Genomic DNA, 16,378 nt, shown 5'->3' with positions numbered 1-16,378 from the left:
ATCACTCATCCTCGTTCTCAGCATACATACCAAAACTAAAGACATTCAGCTGGGTTTGTCCAAGCAGAAAATTTGATTTATCTCTCAGGCTTGAGCGCTGGATCCTGTGACAGGCAGACTGTTTATAAATGTCAGGATGAGCCCTGGCCCGTGTTTTTGTAGTTGTCCCCGTCTCCACTTTTTGCCCGTTTGTTTTGATTGATCTGGGTTATGTAGTTCTCTGGATTTGTTTCTTATTTATATTCAATGTCTTATTATCTGTTTGTGTTCTGTTAGTCATGGGTTTTATTTTGTTATTTATTTTGTGTTCAATCATTTATTATGTTTTCTGCATTATCTATAATATCTGGTTTTGTTTGCTTGTCATTTATTGTCTGTAGGTCGTTTTGCTGTGTTATCGTTTATTGTATCCCTGGTTTCCCTCAGCTATAGCCTTTGATATTCTTGTTTTTGCCATTGCTTGGTTCACCCCCTCGTTCTGTTCACTTTAACACTGTGGGTCTCTGGACACGTTTTTCTCCACTGGGTTTTTCCTCCCACTCCCACTCTTGCACCTGCCTGTTTCATCTTTGATCACTCCCTTCTCTTGGATTCACCTGACCGCGCCTCCCTTCTTGAACATTCTTCCACATGTGCACCTTGTTCCCCTAATTAGCCTGCCAGGATTTAAGCCCTCACAGTCCCTCACTTAGCTGCCAGTTTCTTAGTTCTCTTATCAACATTCCAGCCTTTTGGTCCAAGTCCTGTTTTGCTCTGCCTCAGCCCTTGTAATTTGTCTCTCCGTGTTTTTTGAAACCTGCTTGTTTTTGACTTCGCCTTTTGCCTGACCCCTGTCTGTACTTTTGCATCGCTGCCTGACTACCTGTCTACCATACTGTGGCCTGCTTCAACGATAAAGTCATCTTTTTACTCATACTTCTTGCCTGTGAGTCTGCATGTGGTGTCCGCCCACTTTTTGTGCCACGCCGCCTCGGCCCTTTTCAATAAAAGCTGAAGAGCTTGAGATGACAGTGAGCTGGTAATCCATGGCTTGTTAGCACAGCTGCTATTATGAGCCTCATGAGAGAATTGCCAAACCCAGTTTCAAATTTTTAATGGTTCCCCAAGGAGCTGTCCCCCATAACATCATCTTTCACAGGCAAAATGTGGAGTCTGAGTCCATGTAGTGTGTATTTCAAGGTCAAAACCTCACCACTGATGATGCCATCAAATGGGAGCTTCTGGCTGAAGGGAACAAGTTGACACAACAGTCAGTCATCTGCCTCATCCACAATGGTGACCTGTCCGCATGCAGCGGGAAGCCCCCAAACACCATCCTCAACAATACCATTTCCATCATGGAGAGCTTCATCTCTCATGATCTCAAGTGGACTACCAACATCACCACAGTCACAGTCAAGACACACAACAGAGATACATAACAGACACACCTGGATGTGCGCACAAACACACACACACAATTTTCCAATAAACTGAATTCAGAAGTTGGCGAAGTTCAGCCTCAACCCAACTGGACTTCCCACCATGTTCCTGAGCCACCTCCATACACCTGGTTTTCAGGACCACCATGTCTTCACTGGTCATGTTCTGTTCTGGTCTGCTTTGGTAGAACCGGTTCATCTGCCACTTAGCTGCTCTGTGTCATCATCACCACCAACAGTTCATGTCTGCAGCCAGGAAACATTTCCACTGCCGATTATATAATCACCTCCTACCACCTGCTCCACCCACTGCCGCAGAGACGGGGTGCCTAGCAACAGCAACTGCCAATGGTTGCCATGGTGATCTCAGAAGTACCTTCAGCCTGAGGATGGAGGATAGCAATCTGCAGCAGGACTAAACGATGAAGTAGAGGAGCACTCGGAAAATGCACAGTCAGAATCATGACAAAGTGTGAGTTCATGCCACAGCAGGACTTAAATCACCCGATTCGGTGATGGTTCCACCAAAACACATCACACCTCCCTGTGATGACATGTGAAATATGAAAACAAAGGACTCAAACCTCTAAAAATGAGGTAAGTCACCCCACGCAGGCTCACGGTGACTTAGTGGTTAGCAGTGGTGCCTCACAGCAAGAAGGTTGTGGGATCGCTTCCCTCCTGGTCCATTCTGTGTGGACTTTGCATGTTCCCTCGTGTCTGTGTAAGTTTCCTCTTACAATCAAAAACATGCTTATTTAGGGTCTGGTCCTTTCTCTGCCCCTGACCGAGGCAGCGTCTCTACAACTGGGATTGGTTCCCTGGCACCAGACTGTGGCTGCACGCTGCCCCTAGTGGTTGGATTGTGTAACTGTAATTAGTGTGACCGCAGGACCTTTGTGGCCAGGACGGTGGTGGGATCGAACCCAGATGGCTTGCACTAAAGACCATTCCCCTACCAGGTCAGCCAAATGGGAAATCCCGCCTTAGCCAAGCTAGCGGGAACGACTTTTCAATCAGGACCCGAGACCTTCATCCCGCTACATATCTCCCCACCATTTTTGACTTCATCCCAAAGTCACAGGTGCATTGAAGCATGTTCTGTGACTACCCACATCCTGTTCGTGACACCAGATTGTGACCGCAGGACCTTTGTGTCCAGGACGGCGGTGGGATCGAACACGGACGGACCTTCATTCCGCTACATATAGCAGGATGAAGGTCCCGGGTCCTGATTCAAAAGACGTTCCTGCTAACTTGGCTAACGGGGAATTCCCCTTTGGCTGGCCTGGTAGAGGAATGGTCTTTAGTGCGAGCCATCTGGGTTGGATCCCACCGCCGTCCCGGCCACAAAGGTCCTGCGGTCACATTAGGATGATCAAATGCAGAGGACAAGTTTTGTTGTATGTATATGTACAATGAAAATAAAGGCTCTTCTTCTAACATTACTAATCAAAAGATGTCATACCACTCACAAACGTATTAATCCGACTGGATCATAGGCCACTCCCACCCGATTTAATCAAACAAACCTCATGGTTTCCAGACTTCTTTCAGGACAAAATATCATGACACTCCACACAGTGGACGTGGAGCAGGTAGGTGAGTGGATCAGAAGCTGGGCTGCCGATATGTAGACCAGGTATCATGCTACCTGTCTGTGTCCTTGGATGAGACACTTAATTTGCATCGTCTCAGGTCACCCAGATGGAAAGGAGTACCGGTGTCGGCTGGGGCAGTAACCTGTGATGGACTGGCATCCCATCCGCATGATGCTACAGAATCCGGAGATAAGCACCAACAGGGCCTCTGAAGGACACTATGGACACCTCTCCATCAGCGTGGAACAGGAAGTCCAGTAACTTTAAACTTCTAACCTGCCCTGAGAGCCGTGAACTAATACGAGAACTCAAATCTTTGAAGTGTTCCCTTGACTGTCTCCACACTAATCTCTAAATCTGTTTTCACTTGTTCTTCGATAACCTGGTCATCATAAAATAATCTAATCTGGTATTTATCCAGCTTCTCTGAAATATATAGAAATATTGCCCCCTTCAGGAACACTAAATGGGATGCATTCATAATGAACTCCAGACCAGTATACCGCCTGGCCTCCAGGGGCAGGATCCTCCACAAATATGTACAGGGGTTCAGACCCAGTCAGAGCACAGAAACACGGACTCACTGTCCATTCTCCTTTCACTAACTAACTTACATTATCACAGTGAATCACACTTTTACGCACGCGTCGCATAGTACGACACACAGCTGATTCATTACCTGATAGCAAACCTCTCTGTCATTGTTTCCCAACTGGTGAAAAAGTTAAGCTCAATATATTCCAAAATGGTGTGTTTTTTTAATGAACAATAGGCTGAATTTACAATGAAGAAATTACTGTTGGTGTATTTCACAAGATACTATGCAGTGATGAATTCTGGGTAAACTATACAGTTCCTTCATGTCAACCAATGACATGAGATTTATGACAACAAGTAACACCAAAGACCTTGTGGTAAAAATGTCTTCCTACAAACATAAATAACAGAAAAGAAAGAAGATAAAAGAGCAAAGCTGACTAAATTAGATCATTTTGGATTTTCCAGCACGGCCAGCAGCCCACCGACGAGTCCGGACCCGGGCCGCTGCACTTGCTTTTGTTGTTGCCAGTGACAGTAACATCAGCAGAGATGTTTTTCCAAGTTATAAATGATCCAGACATACCTGAGGAGCTCCACTGAGCGGCTTCGCAATCCTCTCCACTGAAAACTCGCGAGCCTGGGAGCTGGACATTGGGGATGTAACAGAGGATTCTGCTCAGTGCACAACTCACAATACACCCTTCACTGAGCCAAATATTTTTCCCATGGAACTTGGAGTATTTTAGTAATCTGACTGTGGTGGGTTGCCACGCCCCTTCCCTGTGAACCAGTTTTATTGGAGGGGGGGGGGTCTGTGTTTTTCACATGTTACACTGTTGCTGTTTGGTCTGAAGAGCTTTAAATAAAGTGATAAAGTGTCAAAAACAAAACAATAACATCTCTCTTCTGTCTTCACATGTTATAGGCTTCATTTTATTATCATCTCTTCTTGCCTTAAGGTTTATCATGTCGGGCTGCACTCTTGACTTTACTACAACAACAACAACAAAAAAGACTGTAGTCATTTCAGCACCACCACGTATTAAACAGCACCTTCCCTGCTGTCTGATGTCATGATGACGTATGTTGACTGTTGTGCACATGCGATTCAGAGCTGGGCGTTAAATCTAGATTCTTGACCTCTTAAAAAGTTTCAAATACAATACCCCAAGTTATTAATTTGATTTCAGTCAATCCCCTTACAAGGCAAATGACCAACAACTACAGCCTTAGAAATGTGCAGCTGCTGAATTGGGACAAAGTCAAAGGATACCACTGACCGGCCAATGAAACCACAGCATCCTACTGCGAGCGGTAAGACATGGCATTCCCAGCTTTTGTCCTCAGAATCAGCATGTAGCCGTTTGTATTGGGGCTTATTTCGCTCATAAGACTCCTCAATTTTTTCTCAAGGCATCATGAGTTCAACAAGCAGAACATGTCTTGTTCCCTCTGAAAAGACCAGAAGAGGGAGAACACCTACCAGGTCAGCTTCAAAGTCACATGATCCCACCAGTAGTTTAGAGTGCACTGCATTCTGGGCTTTCTGCAGAGGACACATACTATACACTCCTTATGGAATGGGATCCAAGTTCTGGACAGTCTCTTGGTTGATTCTGTTGCACTAGACTCATAACTTCTATCAACACTTGAAGGATCTGGCTGTGTTGCCAAGTATACAGCTGCAATGACTGGTAGCAACACACACACACACACACACACACACACACACACACACACACACACACACACACACACACACACACACACACACACACACACACACACACACACACACACACACACACAGTCTAATGATGTCAAAAAGCAATAGAATTACAGGTGTATTTGGAGGACAGATGCTCAGAGGTGGATTTAGATCATGAAAACTGAGCCCAATCTTGCTGAACAAGATCATGTATGTTCAAGGAGCTCCATTCCATAATGTTGAGGATCTTATAGACAGTCAAAGAAACACAAACAATCACATGAGCACCACTCTCACTGATCACTGGACAGCAAAGTTCTGTTGGTGAGTAGTGTAGAATCAATAGAAGAAGAAAAATCAGTGAGTAGGTCTTAAACCTACCTGAAGTTCTGCAATGGTGATTTTGTGGTAGATCTTTTCTTCATCACGCCGTTGGTCCTGAGGCACAGTAATGTTGGCCAACACTGTCTCAAACTCCAGAATCTGCTGCATCTGCAGGGGGGTGGAGCTCTGATTGCCGCCCAACAACATCCCCAACTCCACCATGTAGTCCAAGTAGGCAGTCAAGACCTGAAATCACATCTGCAGGGATTCAGCTGCTTCACACCGTCAGAGCACCAGAGTCCTCCTGTTACTACTGGTCAAAGTGAAACTGTGTGCTGGTATTTCAAAGCCTTCCACGGCAACACTAGTGACACTTTCAGCTTTAAGGCCTAAAAACAACACCAGAATGGTGTACTCTCCATGGCCTAGCCCCTCCTCCTCTGGAGGAATTCATTAGACATTGAGATCCTAACCTCAGGACTCGGTCTGCTTTTAGAGGGGACTGTGAGGTGCCCCTCAGACGAACTGCCACAGGACAAAACACCATCTTTGTGAAGGGTTGTACAAACTCGAACAACCTTCCAACAAGGATATGAGACAGTCCCACCCTAAGTGCTTTTAAAAATGAGCTTAAAAAATGGTTCAAAAACAATCAAACCTGTCAACTCACATGAGATGTATTGTACATAATCTCATGTTTCATTTTAATTTATTTATTGTAATTATCGTTTGTCGTTGTGTGTCTGAGGACTACAGATTGAAAGTAGCTTTTAGCCAAATCTGGCATATTTACACTAAGGCATGAAAATGTACAAATCTGTTCATTAATGTGCATTGTCCTCATCAACTAAACAATAAAGAAAGAAAGGATCCAAATGCCTGAACAAACCCATAAACTTTATCAGCTTCCACATCTGATAATGAGTATCCATGACACATGGCAATTTGAGCAGGATTTTTGATTCTGCCAGATTTAGACTGTAATTCATCCAGTTTGAACTGAAACATTTAAAACTTGATGGTGGTTCTTAGTTATTGTAAGGACTAATATGACTTTTAGTTGTTACTGTTAGGTTAAAAATGAAACATGCTCATGCCAGTGTTCTGGCACCAGCCTTAGTCCTCATGGACCTTTAAAGTGTGGCTTACACGGCAAAAATACTTAGGCCAATATCGGACCCGATCTTCCCCTTCCGACAATCGTGATGACACTAAAAATAATCTTAGCAGATATTCCTGCCGTGTGTGGTGTGTTCAGAGTGCTCTGATCTGCTCGGAAGGACGTCAGGAGCGCTCCAATCACAAATCGGGATATTCAACATGTTGGATTGTCTTAGCCCGATATTGCAGTGTGTATGGTGTCCTCCGACCACAAACGAGCATGCAGCCTGCTGAATGTGACGTGCAGCCAATCAGAAAGCGATGTGACGGACACATGGAGCGGAAAATAAAATCAAAACCGCTGTTGTGACTTATCAAAAAGTCTGGTGGTCGTGCTGTCTCCACTCCTTTAAAGAACACCTTTTCTTTTTCTATCATCTTTTAACTCTGTTATAAATAGTCCACAAACTATCTCCATCTGTTTACTCTGAGTACAAAGATGGCCGAAGGCTGGCTCGAAAGTCTGCGGAGTTAACTTTTCAGCAAAAAAAACAAAACAAAAAAAAACACAGTAAGTTTCTATCTCATATCATTAAAAAGTTATTTAGAACTTAGTAAAGCTTGGTCTTAGCCGTCGTATACAACGTCGTCAGCCCCAGAGGGTTAATCTCAAGAGATTTTGCAAAATTTCCTGTCTGACCTGGGATGGTTTGTGTGTGAAATGTATTCGTGTGTTGACTTCACCGTGTGGCTGAACACCACACACTGGATGACCAAACCTGTTTCTTTTATCTCCACATGTGTGGTCTCTCAGGTTTTTGAAACCTGCAAATAATTTTAAAATCCTGCCATGTGAACCAGGCTTAACCTGCCAAACATGGATTCAGGTGAGATCACCCAGTCACGAGCTGGCAGACACGTGCTCAATCAGCTTTGGACGTAGCAGGAAGGTGTGCAGCTTAGTCAGAGGACCACAGGCAGGGTACCACTGGTCCAGCACACTTAGAAGGTAAATTGTTCTGCAACATCAGATAGCGGCAAAGACAATTACTGTATATTATTAATTACAGTTTAGTTTTGCCTGTAGTTTGTTGTTTCAGTTAATCTTCTCTCAGCTGCTCCCATTAGGGGGCGCCACAGCAGATCAATCATCTCCAGCTCACCCTGTCCTCTGTGTCTTCCTCTGTCTCACCAACCACCTGCATGTCCTCCCTCAGCACATCCATAAATGTCTGTCCTCCCTCTTCTCCTCCTGCCTGGTGGCTCCATCCTCAGCATCCTTCTCCCTATATACCCCAGGTCCCTCCTCTGCACATGTCTAAGCCATCTCAGTCTCACATCTCTGACTTGGTCTCCAAATTGTCCCACTTGAGCTGTCCCTCTGATATGTTCATTACTAATCCTGTCCATTCTCATCACTCCCAAAGAGAATCTCAACATCTGGACTGTCTTTTTGTTAGTGCCACCATCTCTAAGCTGTCTAACATAGCTGGTCTCACTACTGTCTTGTGAACTTTCCCCTTCACTCTTACAGATATTCTTTGGTCACAAATCACTCCTGCCACCTTTCTCCACCCACTCTACCCTGCCTGCACCCTCTTCTTCACCTCTCTACCACACTCTCCATTACTTTGGACAGTTGACCCCAAGTATTTGAACTCATCTACTTTCACCACTTCTACTCCTTGTAACTGCACTATTCCACTGGGCTCCCTCCCATTCACACACATGGACTGTCTTGCTCCGACTAACTTTCTTTCTCCTCCTCTCCAGAGCAAATCTCCACCTCTCCAGGCTGGACTCAACTTGTTCTCTACTCTCTCACTACAGATCACAATGTCATCTGCAAAAGTCATAGTCCATGAAGACTGTCTGATCTCATCTCAACTGCAAACAATCCTAGCTGAACATTGAATACATCAATCAATCCTTATTAATACATTTCCTCTCTTTTACTGAACATCAGTGCTGCTTTACTTTCAGATGTATTTGTTCAGTTTGTCCATTTTCAGGATAATTTTTTTGTAATTTAACTTTACTTTCATTGTTCAGTTTATTTACACGCACACATACATACACAAATACACTTAAATTTAGTTTCAGTTTATAAATGTCGTTTATTTAGCTTGAAATTTTTAAACTAAGGACATACATTTATTTTAAAAATACCTTCACTTTTGGTCAGTGTTACAAAGTAGAAATACTTTGTTACTGTACTTTAGTAGAATTTTGACATATCTGTACTTTATTTCATTATTTACATCTCTGGTGACTTTCACTTTTACTTCACTACATTTCTTCAATAAAATGTATACTTTTACTCCGATACATTTCCCTGAACCATCTTCTTTACACGTTACTACAACATAAAAGTAGAAGAAATATGATCAGACAATGCCTGCCTGCAGAGATGAAAGCAGCGGTGCGCCGTAGCGAGAAGAGATACAGTCCTCCACAGCCACAGCGGAGGGGTCCACCTTCCACCCCTGCAAGTGCCGTGTTTGATATAAAACAAGTTTAAAAGACCAAAAAAACCCCAAAAAAAACGAATAAATAAAATCTGCGCCCCCGCTGAGGAAGCGGAGACTAGAGGATGAAAAGGGGGCCATCTGCGCTTTGGCCTTCAAATGTGCAACACGCCGACGCGCGCACACATAGTGTGGCTGGTTTGTTTCATTTATTTTGTTTGAAATTTTGGCGGGGTTGCGGTGCGTAGAAGCAGCGCCATGTTTTGGTTTCAAGAGTGCACAGAGAGCCACATTTGGTTGCTTTGCAGTGGCTGGTGGTGATGACGCTTGCATTTTTTTCCCTTAAATTTGGCACAACTGTGTAGCTACAAATGACTGTTTCACAAGAGCCTGCCTGTTGTGTTTAACAGAAAAGTGTGTGTGGGTCTTCCAGGAAAAAGAATGGCAACTTTATTTACAGCTACATCCATCCACCTGTTGCTCACTCATCCTGTCACCAACACCAACTGCACCTCCAGAGGTGGATCCAGACTTTTATAGGGGCTGGTTTATCCAGACACCACACTGGCTTTCTCTTCATGTCGCAACTTTACTCTCCACTTGTTTTGGATTTAACTTTTACTTAAAGTACAATATATATGAGAAATTTACTTTGATAGTTAAATACAGTAAATTTCAGATACTTTAAGATGTTTACCCCAGTAATATTTTTAACGGAGACTAACTTCTACCAAAGTAATTTTATAGGAAGCCACTTGTACTTTCACTCAAGTATCACTCTGAGGTACTTTATGCAAGACTGCGTTTGGCTTAAGTGTTTTTCCCCCAGGAAATAAGTTTCTTAACAAACAAACAAAAAACTAATATCTTCTGTTTTAGCTTCAGTGGGGGATTTCCCTCACGAAATATATATATATATAAAAATTTGTTATGAGTTTGGTGATAGATTGAGTAAACCGAGAATGGACTAAAATAATTTGGCCCATGTCATATATTACCAAATTGGTCTCCAGTGGATTTGTGGCTCTGATGGAATTACTGAAAAACCACTGAATGTGAGTATGCAGTGTTTTACAACGCAAACAGAAGGTGAACAGATCACTCACAGACCAGATGTCCATTGGCAAGTTAAACAAGTAGAGGTCAAATCGGTAAACAAATGTGTAACCACCGGGAAAGCTGATGTCCACTCAAAGTTTTGAACATACACAAAACTTTCCAACAGACATCAGCTGACAAGGAACACATTTAATGAAAGAAAAGGATTTGAACAGGACAGAAATGGACACAATGAGATATCATAATATGAAATCCGTTACTCAGAGTTCCTCAACCCATCACTGTGCGAGTAAGACTTTAGTTTCATGCAACTACACTGAGCTGGTTTGTGCAACTTCTCTTCAGTGTTTTAAGATTCCAAACAGGGTTACTCTCCTCTGACTGGACCACAGGACAAACACACACACACACACACACACACACACACACACACACACACACACACACACACACACAACACACACACACACACACACACACACACACACACACACACACACACACACACACACACACACACACACACACACACAACTTGCTGCAAGCATCCTCACCTTCTCATTGGCTGTTTTGTTCAGGTAATAGTCCCGAGATGGCAGAAAGAGCCCCGATTGGTCCACCTAGGCCAAGAAGATCAACAAGTGAGTAATAATTCATCAGCAGATTCATGCAGTCGTTTTGTGCATGTGTGTTTCATCTGTGTGTATGGAAGTTTGTTGGTTTCCTTTTTTTGGAGAGCTGGTGACCTGAAGGGTACCAAAGGAACCCTGGTTGGTTGCCAGTCAGACAGGAACATCACTTCGACCACACTCACAACACATGCTGTGTTCAGGCCCCAACACGACCCTGTCAACATGTGACCTTTGCTTTGAGAAAGACCACAGTCGCACACACCACAATGATGGAGAATGACACTGAAAGACTACGGAGTTTAATCCTGGGCAGATGGGATGAGTTTGATATCAGGAAGTCAATTCAGGTAATACTTAACCCTCTGGAGTCAACTGACACACCTGTGTCAAAAGTCACATGACAATTAAGTGGATGTAGCACACAATCTGCTCCATTCTGAGTCTGTTTGAATGTGTACTGAACCTGTACACCACTTTTTAAATTGTGTTAATAGGTCAAGTATAACTTGAATTATGATTGATAATTTCTGTGAGTTTTTTCCTGGATAATATGCTCAGATTTGCACATTTTGCAGACACCCGCAGCAAAAATGACTCATTTTCTCATTCTACTGCAAGAGAGAGAGGGCTGGACTTTATTGTTCTGGTCTGGACAAACCAGGGAAGGTGGATCCACCGACACGCACACAGATCTGCACAGTGCATCGGATGTGCCTAGAACACCTCCCTTGGAAGGTGCCCAGGGGGCATCCTTACCAGATGCCCGAACCACCTCAGCTGGCTCCTTTCAATGTGAAGGAGCAGCGACTCTACTCCGAGCTCCCCACGGACAACCGAACTTCTCACCCTACACCCCCCCCACCACAAACTGCAAAACACCATTTCTATTGTTTTTTTGCCACTAACACAGTCAGGACAGTCTGTACCAACACCAATAAAAATGCTGCAAAAACAAGGAATCAGTGGAAAAATACACATGGATATTGAGGTGGAATATCTGTAAAAATTCTTGTGGCTTCTGGTGAGCATTGAACAGGAATTGTTTTTCTGAGTAGAACAAATATAATTTGTGTGGCATCTTATTGCATGTACATACCAACAACAACAACAACAAAAAAAAAACGCCTGAAGCATTTCCTGTATTTTAATGTAAATTGTTATATGTAGCAGAAAGCTGTGATCAACCAACCAACATCTTAAGTTTGCACAAACAAAGGAAAGGCTATGAAAGTTTCTTCAAAGAAAAAAAAAAAAAAAAAAAAAAAAAAAAGGATAAACTCCATACAGCAAGGCCTGGTATATCTCCAGGTGTCAAAGAGGAGACGCTCCAGCCAGGCACAGGATGGCTCAGTGTCATAAACCCCCACCACTAATCAGGATTTAAGACTCCCCAAAGTGCATTCATCACGGAGCTGTGAATTATCTTATCAAGACCCCAAACCAGATGTACCAACTCCTCTCACATAAAAAAAAAAACCTTCCACAGAAATCAATCAATCAATCAATTTTTTTTTATATAGCGCCAAATCACAACAAACAGTTGCCCCAAGGCGCTTTATATTGTAAGGCAAGGCCATACAATAATTACAGAAAAACCCCAACGGTCAAAACGACCCCCTGTGAGCAAGCACTTGGCTACAGTGGGAAGGAAAAACTCCCTTTTAACAGGAAGAAACCTCCAGCAGAACCAGGCTCAGGGAGGGGCAGTCTTCTGCTGGGACTGGTTGGGGCTGAGGGAGAGAACCAGGAAAAAGACATGCTGTGGAGGGGAGCAGAGATCAATCACTAATGATTAAATGCAGAGTGGTGCATACAGAGCAAAAAGAGAAAGAAACAGTGCATCATGGGAACCCCCCAGCAGTCTACGTCTATAGCAGCATAACTAAGGGATGGTTCAGGGTCACCTGATCCAGCCCTAACTATAAGCTTTAGCAAAAAGGAAAGTTTTAAGCCTAATCTTAAAAGTAGAGAGGGTGTCTGTCTCCCTGATCTGAATTGGGAGCTGGTTCCACAGGAGAGGAGCCTGAAAGCTGAAGGCTCTGCCTCCCATTCTACTCTTACAAACCCTAGGAACTACAAGTAAGCCTGCAGTCTGAGAGCGAAGCGCTCTATTGGGGTGATATGGTACTACGAGGTCCCTAAGATAAGATGGGACCTGATTATTCAAAACCTTATAAGTAAGAAGAAGAATTTTAAATTCTATTCTAGAATTAACAGGAAGCCAATGAAGAGAGGCCAATATGGGTGAGATATGCTCTCTCCTTCTAGTCCCCGTCAGTACTCTAGCTGCAGCATTTTGAATTAACTGAAGGCTTTTTAGGGAACTTTTAGGACAACCTGATAATAATGAATTACAATAGTCCAGCCTAGAGGAAATAAATGCATGAATTAGTTTTTCAGCATCACTCTGGGACAAGACCTTTCTGATTTTAGAGATATTGCGTAAATGCAAAAAAGCAGTCCTACATATTTGTTTAATATGCGCTTTGAATGACATATCCTGATCAAAAATGACTCCAAGATTTCTCACAGTATTACTAGAGGTCAGGGTAATGCCATCCAGAGTAAGGATCTGGTTAGACACCATGTTTCTAAGATTTGTGGGGCCAAGTACAATAACTTCAGTTTTATCTGAGTTTAAAAGCAGGAAATTAGAGGTCATCCATGTCTTTATGTCTGTAAGACAATCCTGCAGTTTAGCTAATTGGTGTGTGTCCTCTGGCTTCATGGATAGATAAAGCTGGGTATCATCTGCGTAACAATGAAAATTTAAGCAATACCGTCTAATAATACTGCCTAAGGGAAGCATATATAAAGTGAATAAAATTGGTCCTAGCACAGAACCTTGTGGAACTCCATAATTAACTTTAGTCTGTGAAGAAGATTCCCCATTTACATGAACAAATTGTAATCTATTAGACAAATATGATTCAAACCACCGCAGCGCAGTGCCTTTAATACCTATGGCATGCTCTAATCTCTGTAATAAAATTTTATGGTCAACAGTATCAAAAGCAGCACTGAGGTCTAACAGAACAAGCACAGAGATGAGTCCACTGTCCGAGGCCATAAGAAGATAATTTGTAACCTTCACTAATGCTGTTTCTGTACTATGATGAATTCTAAAACCTGACTGAAACTCTTCAAATAGACCATTCCTCTGCAGATGATCAGTTAGCTGTTTTACAACTACCCTTTCAAGAATTTTTGAGAGAAAAGGAAGGTTGGAGATTGGCCTATAATTAGCTAAGATAGCTGGGTCAAGTGATGGCTTTTTAAGTAATGGTTTAATTACTGCCACCTTAAAAGCCTGTGGTACATAGCCAACTAACAAAGATAGATTGATCATATTTAAGATCGAAGCATTAAATAATGGTAGGGCTTCCTTGAGCAGCCTGGTAGGAATGGGGTCTAATAAACATGTTGATGGTTTGGATGAAGTAACTAATGAAAATAACTCAGACAGAACAATCGGAGAGAAAGAGTCTAACCAAATACCGGCATCACTGAAAGCAGCCAAAGATAACGATACGTCTTTGGGATGGTTATGAGTAATTTTTTCTCTAATAGTTAAAATTTTGTTAGCAAAGAAAGTCATGAAGTCATTACTAGTTAAAGTTAATGGAATACTCAGCTCAATAGAGCTCTGACTCTTTGTCAGCCTGGCTACAGTGCTGAAAAGAAACCTGGGGTTGTTCTTATTTTCTTCAATTAGTGATGAGTAGAAAGATGTCCTAGCTTTACGGAGGGCTTTTTTATAGAGCAACAGACTCTTTTTCCAGGCTAAGTGAAGATCTTCTAAATTAGTGAGACGCCATTTCCTCTCCAACTTACGGGTTAGCTGCTTTAAGGTACGAGTTTGTGAGTTATACCACGGAGTCAGACACTTCTGATTTAAAGCTCTCTTTTTCAGAGGAGCTACAGCATCCAAAGTTGTCTTCAATGAGGATGTAAAACTATTAACGAGATACTCTATCTCCCTTACAGAGTTTAGGTAGCTACTCTGCACTGTGTTGTTATATGGCATTAGAGAACATAAAGAAGGAATCATATCCTTAAACCTAGTTACAGCGCTTTCTGAAAGACTTCTAGTGTAATGAAACTTATTCCCCACTGCTGGGTAGTCCATCAGAGTAAATGTAAATGTTATTAAGAAATGATCAGACAGAAGGGAGTTTTCAGGGAATACTGTTAAGTGTTCTATTTCCATACCATAAGTCAGAACAAGATCTAAGATATGATTAAAGTGGTGGGTGGACTCATTTACTTTTTGAGCAAAGCCAATAGAGTCTAATAATAGATTAAATGCAGTGTTGAGGCTGTCATTCTCAGCATCTGTGTGGATGTTAAAATCGCCCACTATAATTATCTTATCTGAGCTAAGCACTAAGTCAGACAAAAGGTCTGAAAATTCACAGAGAAACTCACAGTAACGACCAGGTGGACGATAGATAATAACAAATAAAACTGGTTTGGTGAAGAAAGACATACTTTCTTCACCAAAAGTCCTAAAAAGATGCATTTCCAATGAGACTCAAAAGAAAACAGCTCACTGAAGGATTACCATCAATCCACTGATTACAGTAAAGTTTCTTTGGTTGAAATCGACCCAGTATTATGCTTTTCACATTTCTGCAAATAAATACAAAATCCAGCCATGGAACAAGAGTGACCCCTTTTGGATGATTTGGGAAAGGGCAGGTGACCAACTCTTGCAGACTTAAGTGTAACCACATTTAAAAGGAAAAATGTCACTGTATTGTTGTAACAAAAAAAAAAAAAAAAGAAAACATGTGACTCTTTTCACCTCGTGCATGAAAGTATCATACTTGATGTGTTATACTCTGTTCATTGTGGAACGTTTATTTAGTGTTTTTCACGTGTGTTTGTGTGGTATATAATTCCAGGTAAAACAGTTACAAGATGTATCCTACAGGATTTGCTTGGTTTCAAAGCGGAAATTTAGGAACAGACGCTGATTTATCTATATAAAATGAGAAAAGAAACCCAAAAACTACATTACCCAGAATTCTTGGTGGTCGAATTTTTGATTTCTGATAGAGAATAAAGATGCTCCAACCCTTAATCTGACGGTCCAGGCTACAGTGCACTGCAGAGAAAAAAAAACATCCAAGTCAGCTGAGACGTTCAACAGCGACTTGAACCACCGCTGCAAAATCACAGCACAATAACAGAAATCGTCCCCGGTAACCAAGAAACCGGGCGCGGGTGACCAGCAGAGCCTCTTTGTCAAGGTCCCTGAAAAAGCTGTGTGACGGACGGAGCGTTGACTGAACGGAGACGATTCCAGCATCTGGCCAACGGAGACCGATCTGCACAGCACCGTTCAAGTAAGACTGGGCTATGATGTCAGATAAACAGAGTGGCTTTATTTAACTCTATCCAACATCATTAATCTGCTCTCAAGTTAATAAATACCAAAGTAAATTCCCTGCTAAATTAGGATGAATTTTACTCCTAAAACTGTCGCTACGAAACCAAATTATCTGAACGTCATATAATC

The 16,378-nt window shown here is 42.5% G+C and overlaps 1 protein-coding gene across 1 annotated transcript in view; it reads right to left on the bottom strand.

The window, feature by feature from the left end:
- Positions 1–16,378, bottom strand: part of ece2b (endothelin converting enzyme 2b) — a 144,807-nt gene that overhangs the window by 58,398 nt on the left and 70,031 nt on the right. The window contains exons 7-8 of the mRNA XM_034168696.1: positions 10,777–10,842; positions 5,652–5,840 (exon numbers count right to left, since the gene is read on the bottom strand). Coding sequence (XP_034024587.1) covers positions 5,652–5,840; positions 10,777–10,842 — 255 coding nt within the window. The remainder of the gene's footprint in view (positions 1–5,651; positions 5,841–10,776; positions 10,843–16,378) is intronic.

This window comes from Thalassophryne amazonica, chromosome 4 (assembly GCF_902500255.1).
Source record: "Thalassophryne amazonica chromosome 4, fThaAma1.1, whole genome shotgun sequence".
Lineage (NCBI taxonomy): Eukaryota > Metazoa > Chordata > Actinopteri > Batrachoidiformes > Batrachoididae > Thalassophryne > Thalassophryne amazonica.
The sequence above is the reverse complement of the archived record's forward strand: the minus strand, read 5'-3'. Positions and strand labels throughout refer to the sequence as shown.